The 16,172-nt window shown below is 54.3% G+C and overlaps 1 protein-coding gene across 1 annotated transcript in view; it reads left to right on the plus strand.

Moving 5' to 3' along the window:
* SLC38A10 (solute carrier family 38 member 10) overlaps positions 1–16,172 on the plus strand; it is a 37,156-nt gene that overhangs the window by 10,331 nt on the left and 10,653 nt on the right. The window contains exons 7-11 of the mRNA XM_074921717.1: positions 3,092–3,194; positions 3,981–4,163; positions 6,069–6,180; positions 6,377–6,483; positions 12,628–12,781. Of these exons, the coding sequence (XP_074777818.1) occupies positions 3,092–3,194; positions 3,981–4,163; positions 6,069–6,180; positions 6,377–6,483; positions 12,628–12,781 (659 nt within the window). The remainder of the gene's footprint in view (positions 1–3,091; positions 3,195–3,980; positions 4,164–6,068; positions 6,181–6,376; positions 6,484–12,627; positions 12,782–16,172) is intronic.

Genomic DNA, 16,172 nt, shown 5'->3' on the forward strand with positions numbered 1-16,172 from the left:
AGCCCGCTGAAGTACAGCATCTCATTCAGTTGTGACCCTTTTGTTACCTAGGTGGAGGAGGGAGTTATATTTCACTTGGGAGTTATTGTGCTCGAGCAACTCAAGATCCCTTGGGCCAAACAGATCCTCGGTGTAATGCACGTTGCTTCTGGTACAGCTGCATAAGTGATGAATTTTGAAGGGAATGATTTAGTACCAGGAAGGGCAGTGGGCTTGTGTTGCCCCCCCCGCAGGGCAGCGGACACTCGCGGCTGCTCTCTCCTTCCCCAAATTTCTTCGAGGGTGCTGAGAAGACGGCACAGTCGTTGACTTTGGAGAATTTGTTCACGCGTTTCCAGTTACCCGCTTTAACGAGGGTTTCCGCTGGCACGGGGAAGGACGTGACGGCAGACCAGGCTATTTGCACGTTCCCAGCAGCGTTACCTTCGGCACCGAAATGGCAAGTGAGCAATACGTGCCTGGCCAGAATAGCAACAGACTTTAAATAGAAGTCTAAATCCAAATGTGGACACGGAAAAGACCATCCTCATTTGGAAGGCTGGCAGAGTCGGGCTTTCCCCCCTGTAGTTCTAGCAAATGGGTAGCATGCCAACAGTAAATGAATGTGACAGATAAAATTTGTTCAGACTGCTGTGTTTACACCCACACGCAAGATCCAAATCATCATTTTCCACTTATCGGCTCTCTTGGCAGCTCGGTTCCTACCCGAACACGCTCCAGTCTTGCTGTTTAATGTCTCCATTACAACTGGCGAAGGGAGTTGTATTCTTTTACAGCTTTACCTTGTTAACATTTTAGAGTTTTTAAATTCCTTTTTTTTTTTTTTTTTTTTCTTACGGTAGCCACACAATACCCAGCACAATTTTGCTGGGAGTTGGACACGCAGGAAAATCATTTGGTCTGGACCGGTGTGCGTGTACCTAAATATAGGCTCCATTACAGCACTTACGTGGCAAGCTGAACCTAAAACTTTACATTTTTTCCAAGCATCAGGGCAATCCGCTGTCCCCAGCCCCAGCAATCTTTATAAGCACATTATTCTCAGCTAGTTAGGTTTAATTTTGCTAACCCCGAATCACCTTTTTAAAAAACAAATTAACGCAAAGCAGAAATCCTTTTCCTTCAGCACGTAAATGCAGCATACAGTAAGGATAAATAAATGCACTATTATTCTAGCTTGAAAAACTTGACCCCTGCTTTACTCGTGAGTTCAATACCCTCTGCTCTTTAAAAGCTACCCTGTTGTTGCTCAAGTTGCAAAGTAGGTCGCTCCTCTACAGTGATGAAGTGTGGAAATTTGCTGGGGAGCTGGGAGCGTGAGGACTCCAGGGTTCCCTCTGCTGCAGCCTCCTTGCCTGACCTTGGTCAAGTCACTGAACCCTCTAATTAAAGAGGAGTCAGTAGAGCTTTCCAGGAGAAAACTTCTAATTTCTGGAGGTGGCTATTCTGGTGCAGATGGATGCAAAAATGCTGCAATCACGGGGATAATGGAAGTCAGGCGGCTCTTTGTTGCCCCTGTGAGCACCAGGTGCCTGCTGGCCGTGTCAGGGCTGCGCTCGGAGAGCCTGTGCGAGGGGTTCCTGCAGCAAAGGGGAAGAACAGACCCTCCGAGGTAGCTCTGGAGCAAGGCTGCTTTCTCCGAGCCGCCTTGTGCTGACTGACTTGTCAGCTCAGGAGGAACCATCTGCTTGTGCTTTCTTTGAGGCGCACAGATGACGCGGGGAAGGCTCCCTGATCCTTCGGGGGCCTTCAGCGTGGTCATTCTGCTCAAAAATAAACCCCGGGCCTGCCAGGACACGCTGCCTGTTGCATGTTCCTTATCCTCTTGCTCTGCCTTGAGAGCTGGTGACGGTCAGGAGGGCCTGGCAGCGTGTCGTGGGGGCTTGAGGGACATCGTGCTGGTCCTCCAAACCCACGGTGAGCAAACGGTGCCGCCAGGTCATGGCGGGAGTGCAGCTGGACGTCGCGTGGCGCTTTCCCCCGTGTCGCTGCCGTTGCTCCTGCACTGACACGAACCTGGCCTGGCTGTGCCCCCCGACACACTGCACAGCCTCTTTGCTTCCCTCCTCCTCCTTCCTGGGCCCGCGTGTTTGGCTGGCCCCCTTCCCCTCGTGGGGCTGAAGTCTGGAGGTCGCTGCGTTGAGGGCGGGGGGGGGATCCGAAGTGGAGAGGCTGTGGGGGGAGCCGGTCTCCTCGCTCCCTGCAGCTGCTGCGTTCGCAGACCCTGCGTGTCTCGGGGTTCCTGCGAGCCGATGTGCTCGGCTTCCTTTGTGCGGAACCGTTTGACATTAAAGGATTAAGAGTTAAGGATTTTTCTGCTTAGCCTCAGCCTGACACACTTTTTGTTAATGGCTTTGTGCCCACTGGAGCTGGGGATACCCCCTTCCCGTCTAAGTGGATGCTCCCCCCCTTCTCACGAGAGTTACTTCAGTAACACGAAGTCAGGATGTAGCCACTTTAATTCAAGTCACAAGAGGTTAATGAGTTGCTAAAATATGCACCTGATGTCAAAAAGTACATTCCGCGTGCTTTCGAAGTCTGTAAATACCCCAAATCCCGTCTAATTGGCGCTTTCGATGAACTGAGCTCCAGCAGCAGCCCTGAAATACGACAGGCGCCGCGTTTCGTTTTGTTTGTTTAACTTTTCTTTTAGACAGTGTGATGCTCTAACCTTCTTCCTGCTTTTACTCTGTAAACACTGCGTTGCTTTAATTATCAGCGTGGAGAGCTCCAAGAACAATAATCTCCAATGCGCTGCCTGGCCCCGTGCCACTGGTGTTTCACTGGAACAAACGGTCATTCATTTTGCAACACTTTTGAACCAAAATGTTTACATCACACGTTGAGCTCCACGTGGTGGGGTGGGGAGAACAGGAATATTTTTGCAACACTTAAAGTTATGAGTGCTCTGAAATCTCTTGGCATTAGCAATATAAATTGTGGAATAGCAGCGAGTGTTTATGCTCCATAGGGGGAAGGTGTCAGGGATTCTTTGCTGCTGGGCTGAGGCAGCGAACGTGCTGGAGTTAGTTGGGGTTTTTTTCTCTCTGCAGAGGTTTCCTTAAATAATTTATACTCTTTTTTTTTACAGTCAGGTCTTGCCTACCTATGATAGCTTGGATGAGCCGTCTGTTAAAATCATGAGCTCCATATTTGCTTCCTCCCTACACGTGGTCACCACCTTTTACATTACGGTAAGAAACTTCCCCTTCTCTTCCCTTGCCAGAAGTCACGCTCTGGAGGGGCAACAGGGACAATGATTAATCTTCAGTTGGAGCTGCTTTCTGCTTATCTGTATTTATTCTCAAAGATAAGTCATTTTGTTGAAAGCAAAATTAGATGGGAGATGATGAACCCAACAGTGCAGGAGGCGTTTGGAGAGTCCAGATTTTCCACGTGGCCCGTTTCCTCGGGGGGAGGCAGAGTGCTGTCTGTCAGCCTGCTGTCTGCCTTCCCGGGCCCAGCCTGGAGCTGGAGGTGCTCCCCGCGGTTTAGGAGAGCTTCTTTCAGCCTGTTGCAGTTGGAAAGATGCGAAGGAAGCTGTGCCTCGTAAAGCACCAGTTAGTGAAAATGAGTTAATAATTCCTGAGAAGAGCCTTGCCCCGTGAGCTAGGCTGCTGTGGGGAGTTGTGACGGCTCCTCCTGTGCTGGGCCTGGCAGCAAGCAGAGCGTCGCTGCTCTGTGTCACGGGCAGTGGCAGCGTTCCCTCGCTGTGACATCCTCTGTGAAAGCCCCCTGTATTTGCTGAGAAACTTGCCTCTGCTTTTAGGAAGGTCCCACTCTTCGTTAAGCGCCTGTCTCAGCTTTTGGGGGTGCTGCAGCTGCTGGCCAGTTGCCCGTGGAGGGGGCCCCACGCTGGCTCCTTGGCTGGCTGGCCCAACCTCGGGGGGGGTCCCTGTCCTCAACCCTTTTGTAAAGAGCAGGTATGAACGTGCCTTGGAGTCAAACGCCAGCCCCTCACCTCCCCTCTTGCCGCACAGGTCGGCTTCTTTGGCTACGTGAGTTACACTGAAGCCATTGCTGGGAACGTCCTCATGAATTTCCCTTCCAACCTGGTGACGGAGATGATTCGAGTGGGGTTCATGATGTCGGTAGCTGTGGGGTTCCCCATGATGATCCTTCCGTGCAGACAGGCGCTGAACACCCTTCTCTTTGAGCAGCAGGTAAGATCCTCTTGTGTGGCCTCTTGCTGGCTGCCTTGGTGTGCACCTTTGAAACTGCATTTTTGAAGGGCTGCTGTCACTCTTTGGCTTCTGCTGCTGACCCGGGTGACAAATGTGGGTCTGTGAGACTCCGTTGACACCCGCGTGTTTCTGACTCGTGGTAGATACTCGCTGGCCGGAGGGACAAACCCTCAACTCACAGTGAAACCATAAGCGCCTGCTGTGTGGTAACGGTGCAGCAGGAGGCCCGGGGCAGATCCTGCTCTGCAGAACGGTTAATCTCTGGTACTTTGAGGTTCTTGTCCTCTCTGCCGAGGAATTTCGTGGGCAGAAGTGCTGGAGCTGTGAGTCTGAGGCCTGCTACTGCTCTGCTGTGCCCTGAGCCCCGTGGCTGCAGCTTCCCTGCTCCGCTGGGGCTTTTGGCTCCTGCGCAGAAGTGTTACACGGTTCAGAGCCGAGGTGGTTCTCCCCCTCGGAAAGAGGGAGAAATGTGCTTCTGGAAAGAGAGGAGCCTCCTTATTTCCTGCTGCTCCAGCTGGCATCCTTTTGCTGGCCAACTCGATCTTGCTTTGCATTTAGCTCAAGCTTCTGTTCCTGGCCTCAGAGCCCAGCCCAGCCTCGTTTCTTCTTCCTTCTGTGTGTGCCTGCTCATTTCTGCTCTTTTATTATTATTCTCATCCTTGCACCTTTGTCAGTAGCCCCCTGAGCCGCCTTGTCCCCTCGGGGTTCAGATGTCCCCTTCCTCTGGTGCCTCCCCTGGCTGTTCGGTGGGGCTCTGGGGTGGGATACAGCCCTCTCCCACACGTTCACCTTTCCCAGGGTCAGATCTTCAGACAGCCTTTGTGACTATAGTTGGTCTGTCTGATTTAGACTGTAAGTCCCTTGTGGCAGTAGCGTGTTCTCCTCTGTGTATTGTACGGCACTAAGCATGCCGATGGTATTCAGTAAATAACAGTAAGAGATTGTGGGAATGTTCTGAGGCCTTTGTGTATCTGCATAAATAGAAACCTCTTAGGGCAGGAAATAAAACTTGAGCAATTTATAGCTCTAAATCCTGCCACTTCTGCCTGTGAGAAGCCCCCAGCTCTTTTCTCACATCGGGAGGGCCTGAGGATGGGGAAAGACAATCGGTGAAAGCCAGCGGGTGCAGAGGAGCGAGCGCTGGAGACACTTGGGAAGACTTTGGTTCCCCCCTGGGCTCAGTTTGTTGCTCTTTGGGCTCTGAACCTGACACTTTGCTTTTCTCTCCCATCTGTGCAGCCCGGAGAGCGGGGATCCGCTGCCTCTCCAGGGCGTGTGGGTTCGCTGGGTCCTCTGCCTTCTGCATCTCCCGCTCGGAGGGCACGGACGGGGAGCAGAGGGCAACTGGGAACCCTCCAGGATGGGCAGCTCCGTCCCCGTCTCTGCTGTTTAGCTGGGGTGTCTTCCGTCAGGCTGGAGGAGCTGGTACACGTGTTATAACGCGGCGGGAGGAGCCCTGCTCCTGGAGGTGTCGGGGGACACCTCGCTGTAGCGAAACCAGAGCTGTTCCCCCTGTGACCGTTCTCCCTCCTGCCTGCCTTTCTCATGCCCTTGGCCTTGGGGCTGCTCGCCGAGCTGGGCGGCTGCAGCGCTGGCACAGGGACTGGGACACAGCTGTGTGGTTCACATTTGGGGCAGGGTGGAACTGGCAGCTTTGGCTCTGTGCCCCCTGTCACTCTTGTTTCGAAGGTTCAAATGCAGTTGCATATTAAAACTGCTCAACCGTGTCTAACTGCCCCCCCCCCCCAGCATTCACCTCCGCGGAGACCGTAGTGTGGAGGTGACGAAGCTGCTGGAGCCTGCTGGGGTAATTTCTTAGGGGGCTGTGGGGTCGGGATGAAGGAGCTAAAGTCATTGTTCCCCCTTCTGCCCTTTCTCTTCCAGCAAAAAGACGGCACCTTCGCCGCCGGGGGTTACATGCCCCCGCTTCGGTTCAAAGCCCTGACGTTGGCCGTTGTGTTTGGAACCATGGTAGGAGGCATCATGATCCCGAACGGTGAGCGAGGGGTTGGGAGCGAGGGCTGGTTGCTTGGTGGTTTTTCTCTGGTCTCTTTTATTTGCTTTTCTGGGTGGGATGGCCAGGCTCGCTGGGCTCGTGCCCCAGCCTGCCCCTGGGCTCAGCCAGCTGCCATGTGCTGCTGCTCTGGCAGTCCTGGGAGGGCTCTTTGCTGACTTCTCTTCTTCTTTGCCAGTGGAAACAGTCCTGGGCCTGACAGGTGCTACGATGGGAAGCCTCATTTGTTTTATCTGCCCGGCTCTTATTTACAAGAAGATCCACAAGAATGCACTTTGTTCACAGGTCAGTGCTGATGCTGCTTGACATCCCCCCTAAGCCCTCTTGCAGAGCCTGGGAACGTAGTTAATTTGACTGCAGCGCAGAAACTGTTCAGCACCTCCTCCAGCCTCCCTCTCCAGTCTGCCCAGTACAAGCGGGAGCTGTTCTGGTCGGCTGCTCTGAGCAGTGGGCACGCAGACACAGCGGAGGAGGTGCTGGCCCGGTGCATGGCCTGCCCCGTGCTGGAACGCCAGCTCTTTTTGTCCTTCCAGCAGCGAGTGAAACATTCATTTGGTGCATAAAATGCTGCTTCCACCCCGCCTTCTGGTGGGCGTTGGGTTCTCTGTCTGCAGAATGGGAAATCCAGGCAGCCTATAAAACCTTAACGGGCCTTACATCCCAACCTGCCCGGGCTGGGCAAAATAAACACGGTTTCTCAGCGATGCAGTTCTTGCTGCTGACCCTCAGCTTTCTGGTTTCAACCAAAATAATAATAAAAAGGAACACACACATAGAGGTGTTGCTTCAGGAATTGATCTTTAAAAAATGGGGGTCGCTCAGAGGCTGTAAGAAGTTTAGCTTTTCCTTTTGCTCCAGTTTGAATTGGCCTCCTCGGGGACTGAAACAAAGTGGCTCTTTGCTGGGCTTGATCTCCCTGCTCCTGCAAATACTCTGCTTTTGTGGGGCTAAAATTAACAGGTTTTGTTTTTTTCTAACAATAACTTAATCCACTGCCTTTTAGCAGGCCTCTGCCCCCGCATTACCAGGCACGACGGTGCTGGGCTGGGAATAAGGTTTTGGGCAAACTGCAGAGTCAGCAGGGGGAGAGCACGACATTTTTGTGGGTCCTACAGAACTAATGGCTTCTTCTGTGTTTAATGACTTGTGGCTTTGCAAACGTACATGAAGTTTTTAAGCAGGGTGTATTTTTTTTTTTCTTTCCCCGTGCTTTCTCTGACACAAGGAAATAGTCCAACTTTCCAGCTTTTGCTCTGAATTCTGACACTTTGGTCCTAACTTCTTTGACTGAAACCCCAAGCAGGAGTCTGAATGCCAGCCTGGATTTTTCAGGGAAACAAAGAGCACTTTCAAGAATTGCTTTCTATTCCGGCTGAGCCAGAACGTTTCTCTGCAGTGCCTTGAAACTGCACTTAGGATGTGCTGAGCTCTTAGACTGCCTGCCCAGAGGCGACTGTCAGCTGCCCGGGGTTGAACACTGAGGCTCTCACAATGCTTGACCCGAAACGCTGGTCACAAGGCTGGTGAAGATGTTTGTCCTGCAGAAATCCCCACAAAGGAATAAAGGCTTATCTAAAGCATCAGCCCCCAGGTTACCCTGGCATTTCAAGGGGCTGGTAGCAAGCTGTCCAGCCTTCTCTTGAATGATCCATCGCCTGTCAAGTGTGCATACTTGCTTTGACCGATGCTCTGGAGCGCTGCAGCGGGGGCACACCTGCCTTCAGGAACGGCCCGGCTGCAGAGCACCTCCCCGCCTCCCCTCTGGAGCCGACTCCTGGGCCCACCCTCTCGTCGTTCCTCCAGGTCTTCTGCAAAGACTCATTTATTCTTTCCCTGAAGCTCCATCTTTGGTCTCCTCCTTCATTCCTGCTTTTCTTTGATCAGGCGCTCCACTCCATCAAAATACGCTCCTGTGAGGAGTGGCAGTCGAGGGGGAGAAGGAGCCAGCCCTGGGCATAGCTGTCCCTCCCCGCTTTTCCCTGTCTAAACAATGTACGCCTGTGTTCTCCCTCCCTCCCTCATCTTTAGTTTTCTTCCAGAGCAGCAGACCTCAACGCCGGTTCTTAGAGTTGCCTGAATTATCGCGAATCTTGCGGTGCTGCTGCTCAGAACCGGCTGCTGTTACCGGGCCACCTCTGGCATCCAGCAGAGCCCCGCGGCGGGCAGCTTACGGGGCTGGCGAGACAGGGAGTTCAGATCTACCGACCTGGGAAGGTGGTGCAAGCTGAGGGGAAGCTGCACTAAAAGGAGTAAAGAGGGTTCCAGGGGGAGGGATATGGGCAGTCCCAGATGTTTGCTGGCCAGCGAAGAGCACTGGCAGCTTCTGCCAGCGAGTTGTTAATTATCACAGCCGCTGGCCAACGGGCCAGGGGCTGGAGGTTCGGGCTTGGCTGGGGGGGGGTGGCTCGGGTGAAAAACTCGCTGCTGAGTTGGAAAGACAATCAGGTAACAGAGCAGTTAAAAAGCTTGAAGTCAGGCGTGCAGCGCCGTGAACGAACTGGGGAGAGCGTTCCCTTTCTTGTGGTTACGCGTCGGGCGTGTTCGTGTGAAGATGCGGGTCCGTGTGTCCCGCTGCCCTCCCCGTGAGAGGGGGCACGGGGTGAGGTTTGGCAGGGCGCTGCCGGAGGTCGCGCTGAGGTCTGTAAACAGAGTGTTTAACTTCTAACAGGAAGGTGTTGGCTTCCCAGTGTTGACACAAGCCTGTCTGAGAGGCCCCTCCTAGGGAGGCCGGAGTTGCTGTTGTCCCAGTTGGGGAAGAGGAGCTGCTCGAGGTCAGGAAATGACCCCTGGGTCTCGCTCCTGTGCGGATGGAAAAGAGATTCCCCTGTGCCCTCCCCTGGCCGCGCGGGCAGCGCACCTTCACCGCGGGCGCTTTCGGTCAGCACGGCCCTTCGCCCAGGGCAGCTCTGCCGCGGCGCCGCGAAGGACCCGGCAGTGACCGGGGCTCTGCATTCCTTCGCCATGACTCTGTCCCTCCACACGCTCCGTGTCCAAGACAGCAGTTTGGAGGATGTCGTCACTCCACACAAATGCAGTTTCCCGCTGTTGGCTCGGGCGTGGTTAGAGGAGATGGTCTGAGCTAATGACACTGCTGTACAAAGTTCGAGTTATCTTCTGGGAGGAAGGACGGCCGAGGGAAAGCGAGCAGCAGAGGAAACGGCCGCGTAAACTTCCTCTCCCGAATTCCCGTCCGTGCTCAGAGCGCTCTCGGGAGACAGGCCCTTGCCTTGCTGACCTGCCACGAGAGGAGCCTGCGGCCGGAGGGGTCTGCGCGTCCTCTTGCCCTGTCCTCGCTGAGAGGCGCTTCTGGACAAGGGTCTCTGCTCTCTGCTTTTCAGAGACGTGGGGGAGATCCTTCCTCTGGGACCAGGCACCGCCTTATCACTGCTCGACAGTGTTGTCCCTCTCCTTGCTCCAGGTTCTCAGCTCTTGGACGCTTTGGGGGGAGGTGGCTCCTCTGCCCGTGTCTGGTTCCTCGAGCCACCGGGTCCTTGCACCCCACGTTCCTCTTCCTTCGATTGCTGGATTAGCCTTGGCAGTCCCTTGAGTACAAACCGCCCGGTTTTCTGTGTCGTAAGTGGAATTAAGCCAAATTGTGGACCTCTTTATTCTGGTCTCCAGTTGCTGACGGGGTCGGTGAGGAGGAGGAGGAGGTGTGCTGGCAGCGGGGGCTGAGGCTGAGGGACGGCTGCTGGGTCACGGACAGCCCAGCCTGTGGACTGCTCATGGGCTGCCACGTGTGCCCGTACCCGCTGCTCTGGGAAGCTCACAGACGAACTCCAAATGTTAAACAATCGAAGGGGTTTGAATCTGAGGCATTCAAGCCCATGGTTCCCCACTAAGATAAGAAACAACAAAAATCCTTTTAAAACATTAATGTTTTCAGCCGTTTCCTACAGTTCCCTTCTCTCCCACGTTGCTCCTAGTTCCTGTGGCACCAGAATAGATCCTCTTTATGGAAATGTTCTTCCTCTCCACTGTTGTTTCTGGAAGACGCCAGAACAGCTTTCCAGTTGCAAAATGCATTTCAGCCGGGGCCGTAGATTGTGTGAGGGGAGGAAGTGGCCGAGCTCCAAGCCCAGGGCAGCAGTGGCAGGGACCTGCTGACTCCGCTTTTGGCCCGAGCGGGGTGGCAGGATATCTGCTCTTTGTGCACCCACACGGCAAGGCAAGGAGCAGATTTTACTTCTGTTTCCTTTGCAACGTCTCTAAGGGCTGCCCTCTGCTCCCTGGCCACACCGCTTGCCCCTTGTCCAGAGCAGCTTCACGTCCTGCCAACCTTTTCCTTCTGACGGCGTCTGTCTGTCTGCGGGGCTGTGCTGAGAGCGGGGTCCCCTGGGCCCCAGGCTCTGACCGCGCTGGCCCGTGTTTCTGGGCATCTCCCTCAGCACGGGGAAGGAGAGGAAAGCAGGGAAGGAGAGGCAAATATTAACCTCCCCTCCCTCCCCTGGAGGTGCCAATGGTTTAACTTCTCCTTTCAATTTCACTTTATTTTGGGTTTTTTTTTGGTTGTTTTGTTTTTTGATTTTTATTTTTTTTCCTTCTGGCAGATTCCAGTTGTAGCAATGCTCTCCTGCGACCGTGCCGGGTTTTCCTCCCAGAGTAGCATCCTTTTGTTGCGCTTTTTGTGAATCGTGACGTATAATGCTGCAGGGTAGGGATTTTGGGGGAGGAGGATGAGTCCTGTGGGCTGTGGTCCTCCCATCAGCTGGTCTCACAGCCCGAGCCAGAATCACCGGTACTCGGGGCGTTGCAGAGGGGCCGGGCAGCTTCTGTGGTTCCTACTGGACAGCAACCAGCTCGTGTCGCAAAGCAGCAGTTTCCCGTGGCAGATCAAGACTTTTACCCGAGTGCCTCGTGAAGCAGAGAAGTTGTTCTCGTTAGGCGTGTGGTGGAAAAGGCAGCGTCCTCTCTGCAGTCAGCCCTCCCGCGGCGGGGTCAGGAGCGGCAGGAGGCAAAGAGCAGAGGAGGAGCAGCAGCGTGCTGCCTGCCAGCTCGGAGCGTCGCGCAGGGCGGCCACGAGGTGCAAAGAAAAGGAGCGGTTTGTGGCCTTGTCTTGGGTCCTTTGGTGCTGGATGCAGAGCTGCAGAAATTAGGCAGGTCCCTGGCATTCCAGAGAACGACATGTACTTAAATAAAATAAAAATAAAAGGGGGGAGGGGGGGAATTGCCGCATCATAAATACCAATTTGCTGCAAACTATCAGCTTCCCAGCGTTGCAGAGGCGTTTTCTGGTTTGTGTGTGATGGTTTCTGTTGCTTCCACGGTCTGTTGTGAAAAGGAGCTTGTGGGGAGACACAAGTTTTTAGCAGAGGGTGCTGCTGCTTCGCCCGTTTCCTTCAGCTCAAACCCTTGCTGACTTTCTCCTGACAGTCGTTCACAGCGCCGCTGTTGCATCGACACGCGAACCAGGTTCCATGAGAAGCCCTTACTGTGACAACTGCGATGATGAACTGGGTAAAAATAATCCACTGGAGTTTAATTAAACGTCCCCAGTCAGCGTTGTCGGCCGGAATCCACCCGCTCGGCTCCTTGAGCTGGTACCGCGCTCGCCGGGAGGAGCAGGCAGGCGTTGGGCAGCGCCGGCACCGACAGCAGACTTCCCTTTGCCCCTCTTCACGTCACCTTGCTTGTCCTCCTCGAGTTACCCCGTGAATTGCTGCTGCTCCCAGAGACATTTTTTTTGGGTGTAGATAGGGTTCTTTAGTCTTTCTTACGGCTCATGTTGAACTAGACCCTTTTAGATCAATTGTAGAAATGTTCTTTTTGGTGGTGGTCGCTTTCTCCTTTTTGAGCTAGAGAAATTCGTAGAGCCCTTTCCTCCACGGGATCCAGATTCTGTCTTTCTATTTTTATTCTGTTTGGTTCCAGCTTTCTGGAAATCAGTGAGTTACTTCTTATCAGCTTCTTGAACACTGGCCAACAGGACTTGTGTGTGGACATCTTATTCTTGCCTTCAAAAATAAGAATTTTTAAACAGCTCCCTGGAAACCTTTCTAGGCTGTAAACAGGTCGGGCACCTCTGTTCTCAGCCCGACCTGATTTCATGGTGTTCTACCGTAGTTGCTGGAAATACCAGGGAATGAGTCTTTGCAGCTGGACTCGTGTCTGCCACATGCGTTTTTCTCTCCTTACATCCTGTCCACTTGCTTTCGAGCCCTTCTGATACAGGAGTCGCCTTTTCAACAGCTTCCAGCTTCCGAAACTTTCATTTGTATATCTCTACATCCAAATACAAACCCGCAGCCAGAAACTACTGGTTTTTCTTTTTCGCCTCTTAAATTTTCTCTCCTCTTTTCTCCCTCGTATTGACATGTGTAATTGCACTGAGCTTTGAATTGTTTGGAGACAGTGTTTGCATGAAGAATGCTCTACAGAGCAGTCCCGGTTGTTTTGCTGTGCTAACTGAAGCTCTGGCACATTGTGCAGATGATACTGTGGATTGGCCTGGGAATACTGGTTATCAGTACGTACACCACCCTGTCTGCCACGGAGGACGCCCCTGTGAAGCCAGAAGCGGTGGGCTTGGAGCACCTGGATGGAGAGGAGAACAGAATTGACCAGGATTCGGTTAAAATCCCAGGTATGTGTCTGCTTGAGTCGTGCTTCCCATCCCAGCCCTGCTCCCAGCTTCACCTCTTTAAAAAAAAAAAAAAAAAAATTTTAAAAAGCGTGGGGGAAACAGAGTCTTTTCCAGGCAGTTCTGTGCATCTTCACAGCGTCCTGGGGGCTTTTTTGCCTTCTGGAAAAGCCTGGTGTGAGCTCCGCTGGTACCCTGTGGGTGCTGTTCTTTCGGGAGGGAAAGGTGGGGTGCGGGGGCCTGGGGTCCCCGGTAAGGCCGGCGCACGGGGTGATAAATGCAGCTCTGTGAGCACAGCCCAGCGAGGGCTCCGCGCTGGCCACCTGTACGAGGGGTGTGAGCGGCCGAACAGGGCTGCTTTCACCGCTTCTGCCAGCGCATTGTCCGCGGCTCCAATAACAAGCCATTCATTGCACTCAAAGGTATGTAAATTTATGGGCACCGACTTTTTTTTTGGTGGCGAGGATATAAATTTGGATTCGGTTTTAGCTCTGACAAAGCCTGTGATTATGCCTCAGCTTTGTTTACTGGTTCACGTTATTTATTATTTGTTTACTGTGGCCGCTGATAGAATTACGGCCGATCCCTCCCTTCCCCAGCTGCAGGCTCGCCGTGCAAGGCCATCGCTAGCAGGTGTCGCGTGACCCCGCGCTGCCCCTCATCTGTGCCTCTGTCCTGTTTCTTTATTTTATTTTTGTTTGGTTCTGCTCGCGCTTTTTTTTTTTTTTTTTTTTTTTTTTTGTTCTTCGGGGGCCTTGAAATATCCTCGCAGAGATTGAGAACGGAAGGGAGAGAAGGGCTGTCTCTTCTGGAGATTATCCTCCCTCCTGGTTGTTGGCTGTTTTCCTGCCGAGCAGCTTTGAGTGTCTCCGAGACACCGGTGCTGCCGCCGATAACATTCACTCCTGGGTTGCTCCGTCCTTGGCAGCGGTGGGGTTTTATGTGCTTGTGCTCATGGTTTACCCAAGGCGTGCATGCCTTCTCAGGCACTAGGATGCCCGTGAACTCTGAGCAAAAGATGCTCTCAATCCCTTAATCGAGCACACTCAGCAGGGCTGGGAGGAGGGATGCAATTGAATTCTTCCGTCTTGGTTAATTTTGGAGCAGTAATGGCCAAAGAACAGCTGCTCGTTTCAGGAGGAGTCGCTAATGACACGTGTTCTTGTGACTGGGAAAATAAAAAAAGTCCCATAAAAGATGGTGTCCGCTGGAGTTTGCTAAATCTCTTCTCCACTTCTTCTCCGCATGAGCCGGGGCGGCAGAGCGGGACGCCTGCGTGTAACCATCGCGCGGCGCAGCGACTCGGCGCCCGCCCCGCCGTACCCACCGCCCGTGCCCGGAGCTCGTCGGCATCAGCCCGTATTGCCTGGTACTTGCTGCTGGAGTAAATCATCCTACCTGGGAGGAAGGCGCTTTTAGTGCTCTCGGTTCATAAACTTCCCAGGGAGGAGCTGTGCGGCTCCTAACGCGTCTGCCTAGGGAAAGCTCAGCTCCCCTCCAACCCCAGCGCCCTCCCTTTCGTAGCGGGGAGGGGGCTGCTGGCTCTGCCCTGGGTGCTCCATCCCCCGGCGGGGGGAAGCGGGAGGAGATGGAGCCGGGCAGAGGAAGGGGGGGGACAAGGACCTCGCAGGGCGAGTGGACGTGGGGCTGCCCCGGGAGAGCCGCTGCTGCCAACCATCCCGGTGCTTGGATCCGTGCCGCCCCGCGCCTCCGCAGGATGTCGGCTTGACTAGCAATGAGAGGCGTTAAATGGTGCCCTTCTTCCCCGCCGTGGCTCCCCCCTCATCCTCACCCAGCTTGTTTTGCAGAGGCAGGAGCCTGCAGCCTGGAAAACACTGCAGCAGCTGCATCCTGTCGCTGGAGGGGCGCGCAGGACGCCGCCTGCCCCGCGTCACCGGGGTGCCCTCGCAGCGACGCGCGTCTGGTCCGGATCCCCCGCGCGAGGCCATGACAGAACCACGCGGCTCCTCCCCGGGCAGCGGCGGTGGGGGCTCGGCCCCTTCCCCTGGGGCCGAGGGAGCCTCCGTGCCCCTTCCCCACACCCCCCCAGGCCAGGAGCTGCCTGGCCCAGGCAAAGCTGGGGGCTGCGCGGGGCCTTTTCACCGTCTGACTTTTGCCTGTCAGCATGTGAGAGGAGTTTTATTGGCCTCTTTGATGTTGCAGAGACCAGAACTGTACAGACTTTCATTAAAACCCTGCCCTGTGGGCCCTGGGATTATGAATATTAGAACATTGCCCTTTTATGTGAACACGTATTGACCAGCAAACTCTGAATAGTGTTTTTACTAACGACACCCAAGTGCCCATTACAGCCCCTGCCTGTATTGCTTGAGGTTTACTGTCAGCAGCTCTTCGGGAAAGGTATAAAACCCCTTTCAGAAACGTTCCGCCGCTCCATGCAGCGTGTGCGCGTGTGTTAAAAGGTTGCTAAGCTGTCTGTGAAAGCTCATGAAGGCAATTATCCATTTGAAAAAAAAAAAAAAAAAAGCTAATTAGGCAATTTCTCTCTGTATTTGAAAGCACCCTAGAGGGTCTCATGGGGTGGATTAAGATTTTGTAATATTTTTCAGCTCCTTACTTGATCATCGCTGCTTCGGTTTCTTTCTCTGGCGTTGTGCAATATCGGGTAACAAAGACCCGATTCACGCTCCTTATGCAAGAGCGCCCTTTCCCCCGCGCTCCGGGAGCGGGGGACCCTTCCCCGGCCGCCCCCCGTCTCCTCCCGGGTGCAGGGATCTGTGTCAGAAGGACTCGGGCGTAACGGCGGGGCGGGATGCCGAGGGCTCCTCCGTCCCCCCGCCGCGGCCGCGCGTTGGCTCCCCAAAAAGGGACCTGCCCGGCCGCGGGCTGCGTCCCCCCCCGGCGTTATTAGCCCGAGCAGCCCCGAACATGTGTGAAACGTGGATTATGCACAGCTCCTAATAGCTGCAGGAACAGCTTGACTCTGCTGCAGCTCTCCCTGGTGCTTTGTGCGAGCGAGCTTTTAATAGTGCCTGTGACACAGAAAAGGAACTATCAGCCTCTTGTAATTTGGGTTCGTTTTTACTGCTGGTGCGTCAGGAGACAACTGTGAACTAATTTCAGTGATGCCATTCGATAACCTTGTGAAATCTGTAACCGTTTCAAAGGGGAAGGGCCGGGGGGGCTCCTGGAGGCGCAGCTGGGGCCGGGGGGAAGAGCTTGTCCCTGCCCTGCTCGGGGGCGCAGGGCTGCTCGCACACGGGAGGGCAGGGGTTTGCCCCCACCCTTAACGTTCTTCTTCGTTTCCCTTAGCACGAGCTCCTGGATCTTGCTCCGCTTCACCGCGCTGAAGCGATTCCAGCGAGTCTGTTGCTGGATCGGCACAAGCAGATCCCGAACCCCCGTGTCCCTCGGCCGACGCTCCGGGCATCGC

Source organism: Athene noctua, chromosome 18, assembly GCF_965140245.1.
Source record: "Athene noctua chromosome 18, bAthNoc1.hap1.1, whole genome shotgun sequence".
Classification (NCBI taxonomy): Eukaryota; Metazoa; Chordata; class Aves; order Strigiformes; family Strigidae; genus Athene; species Athene noctua.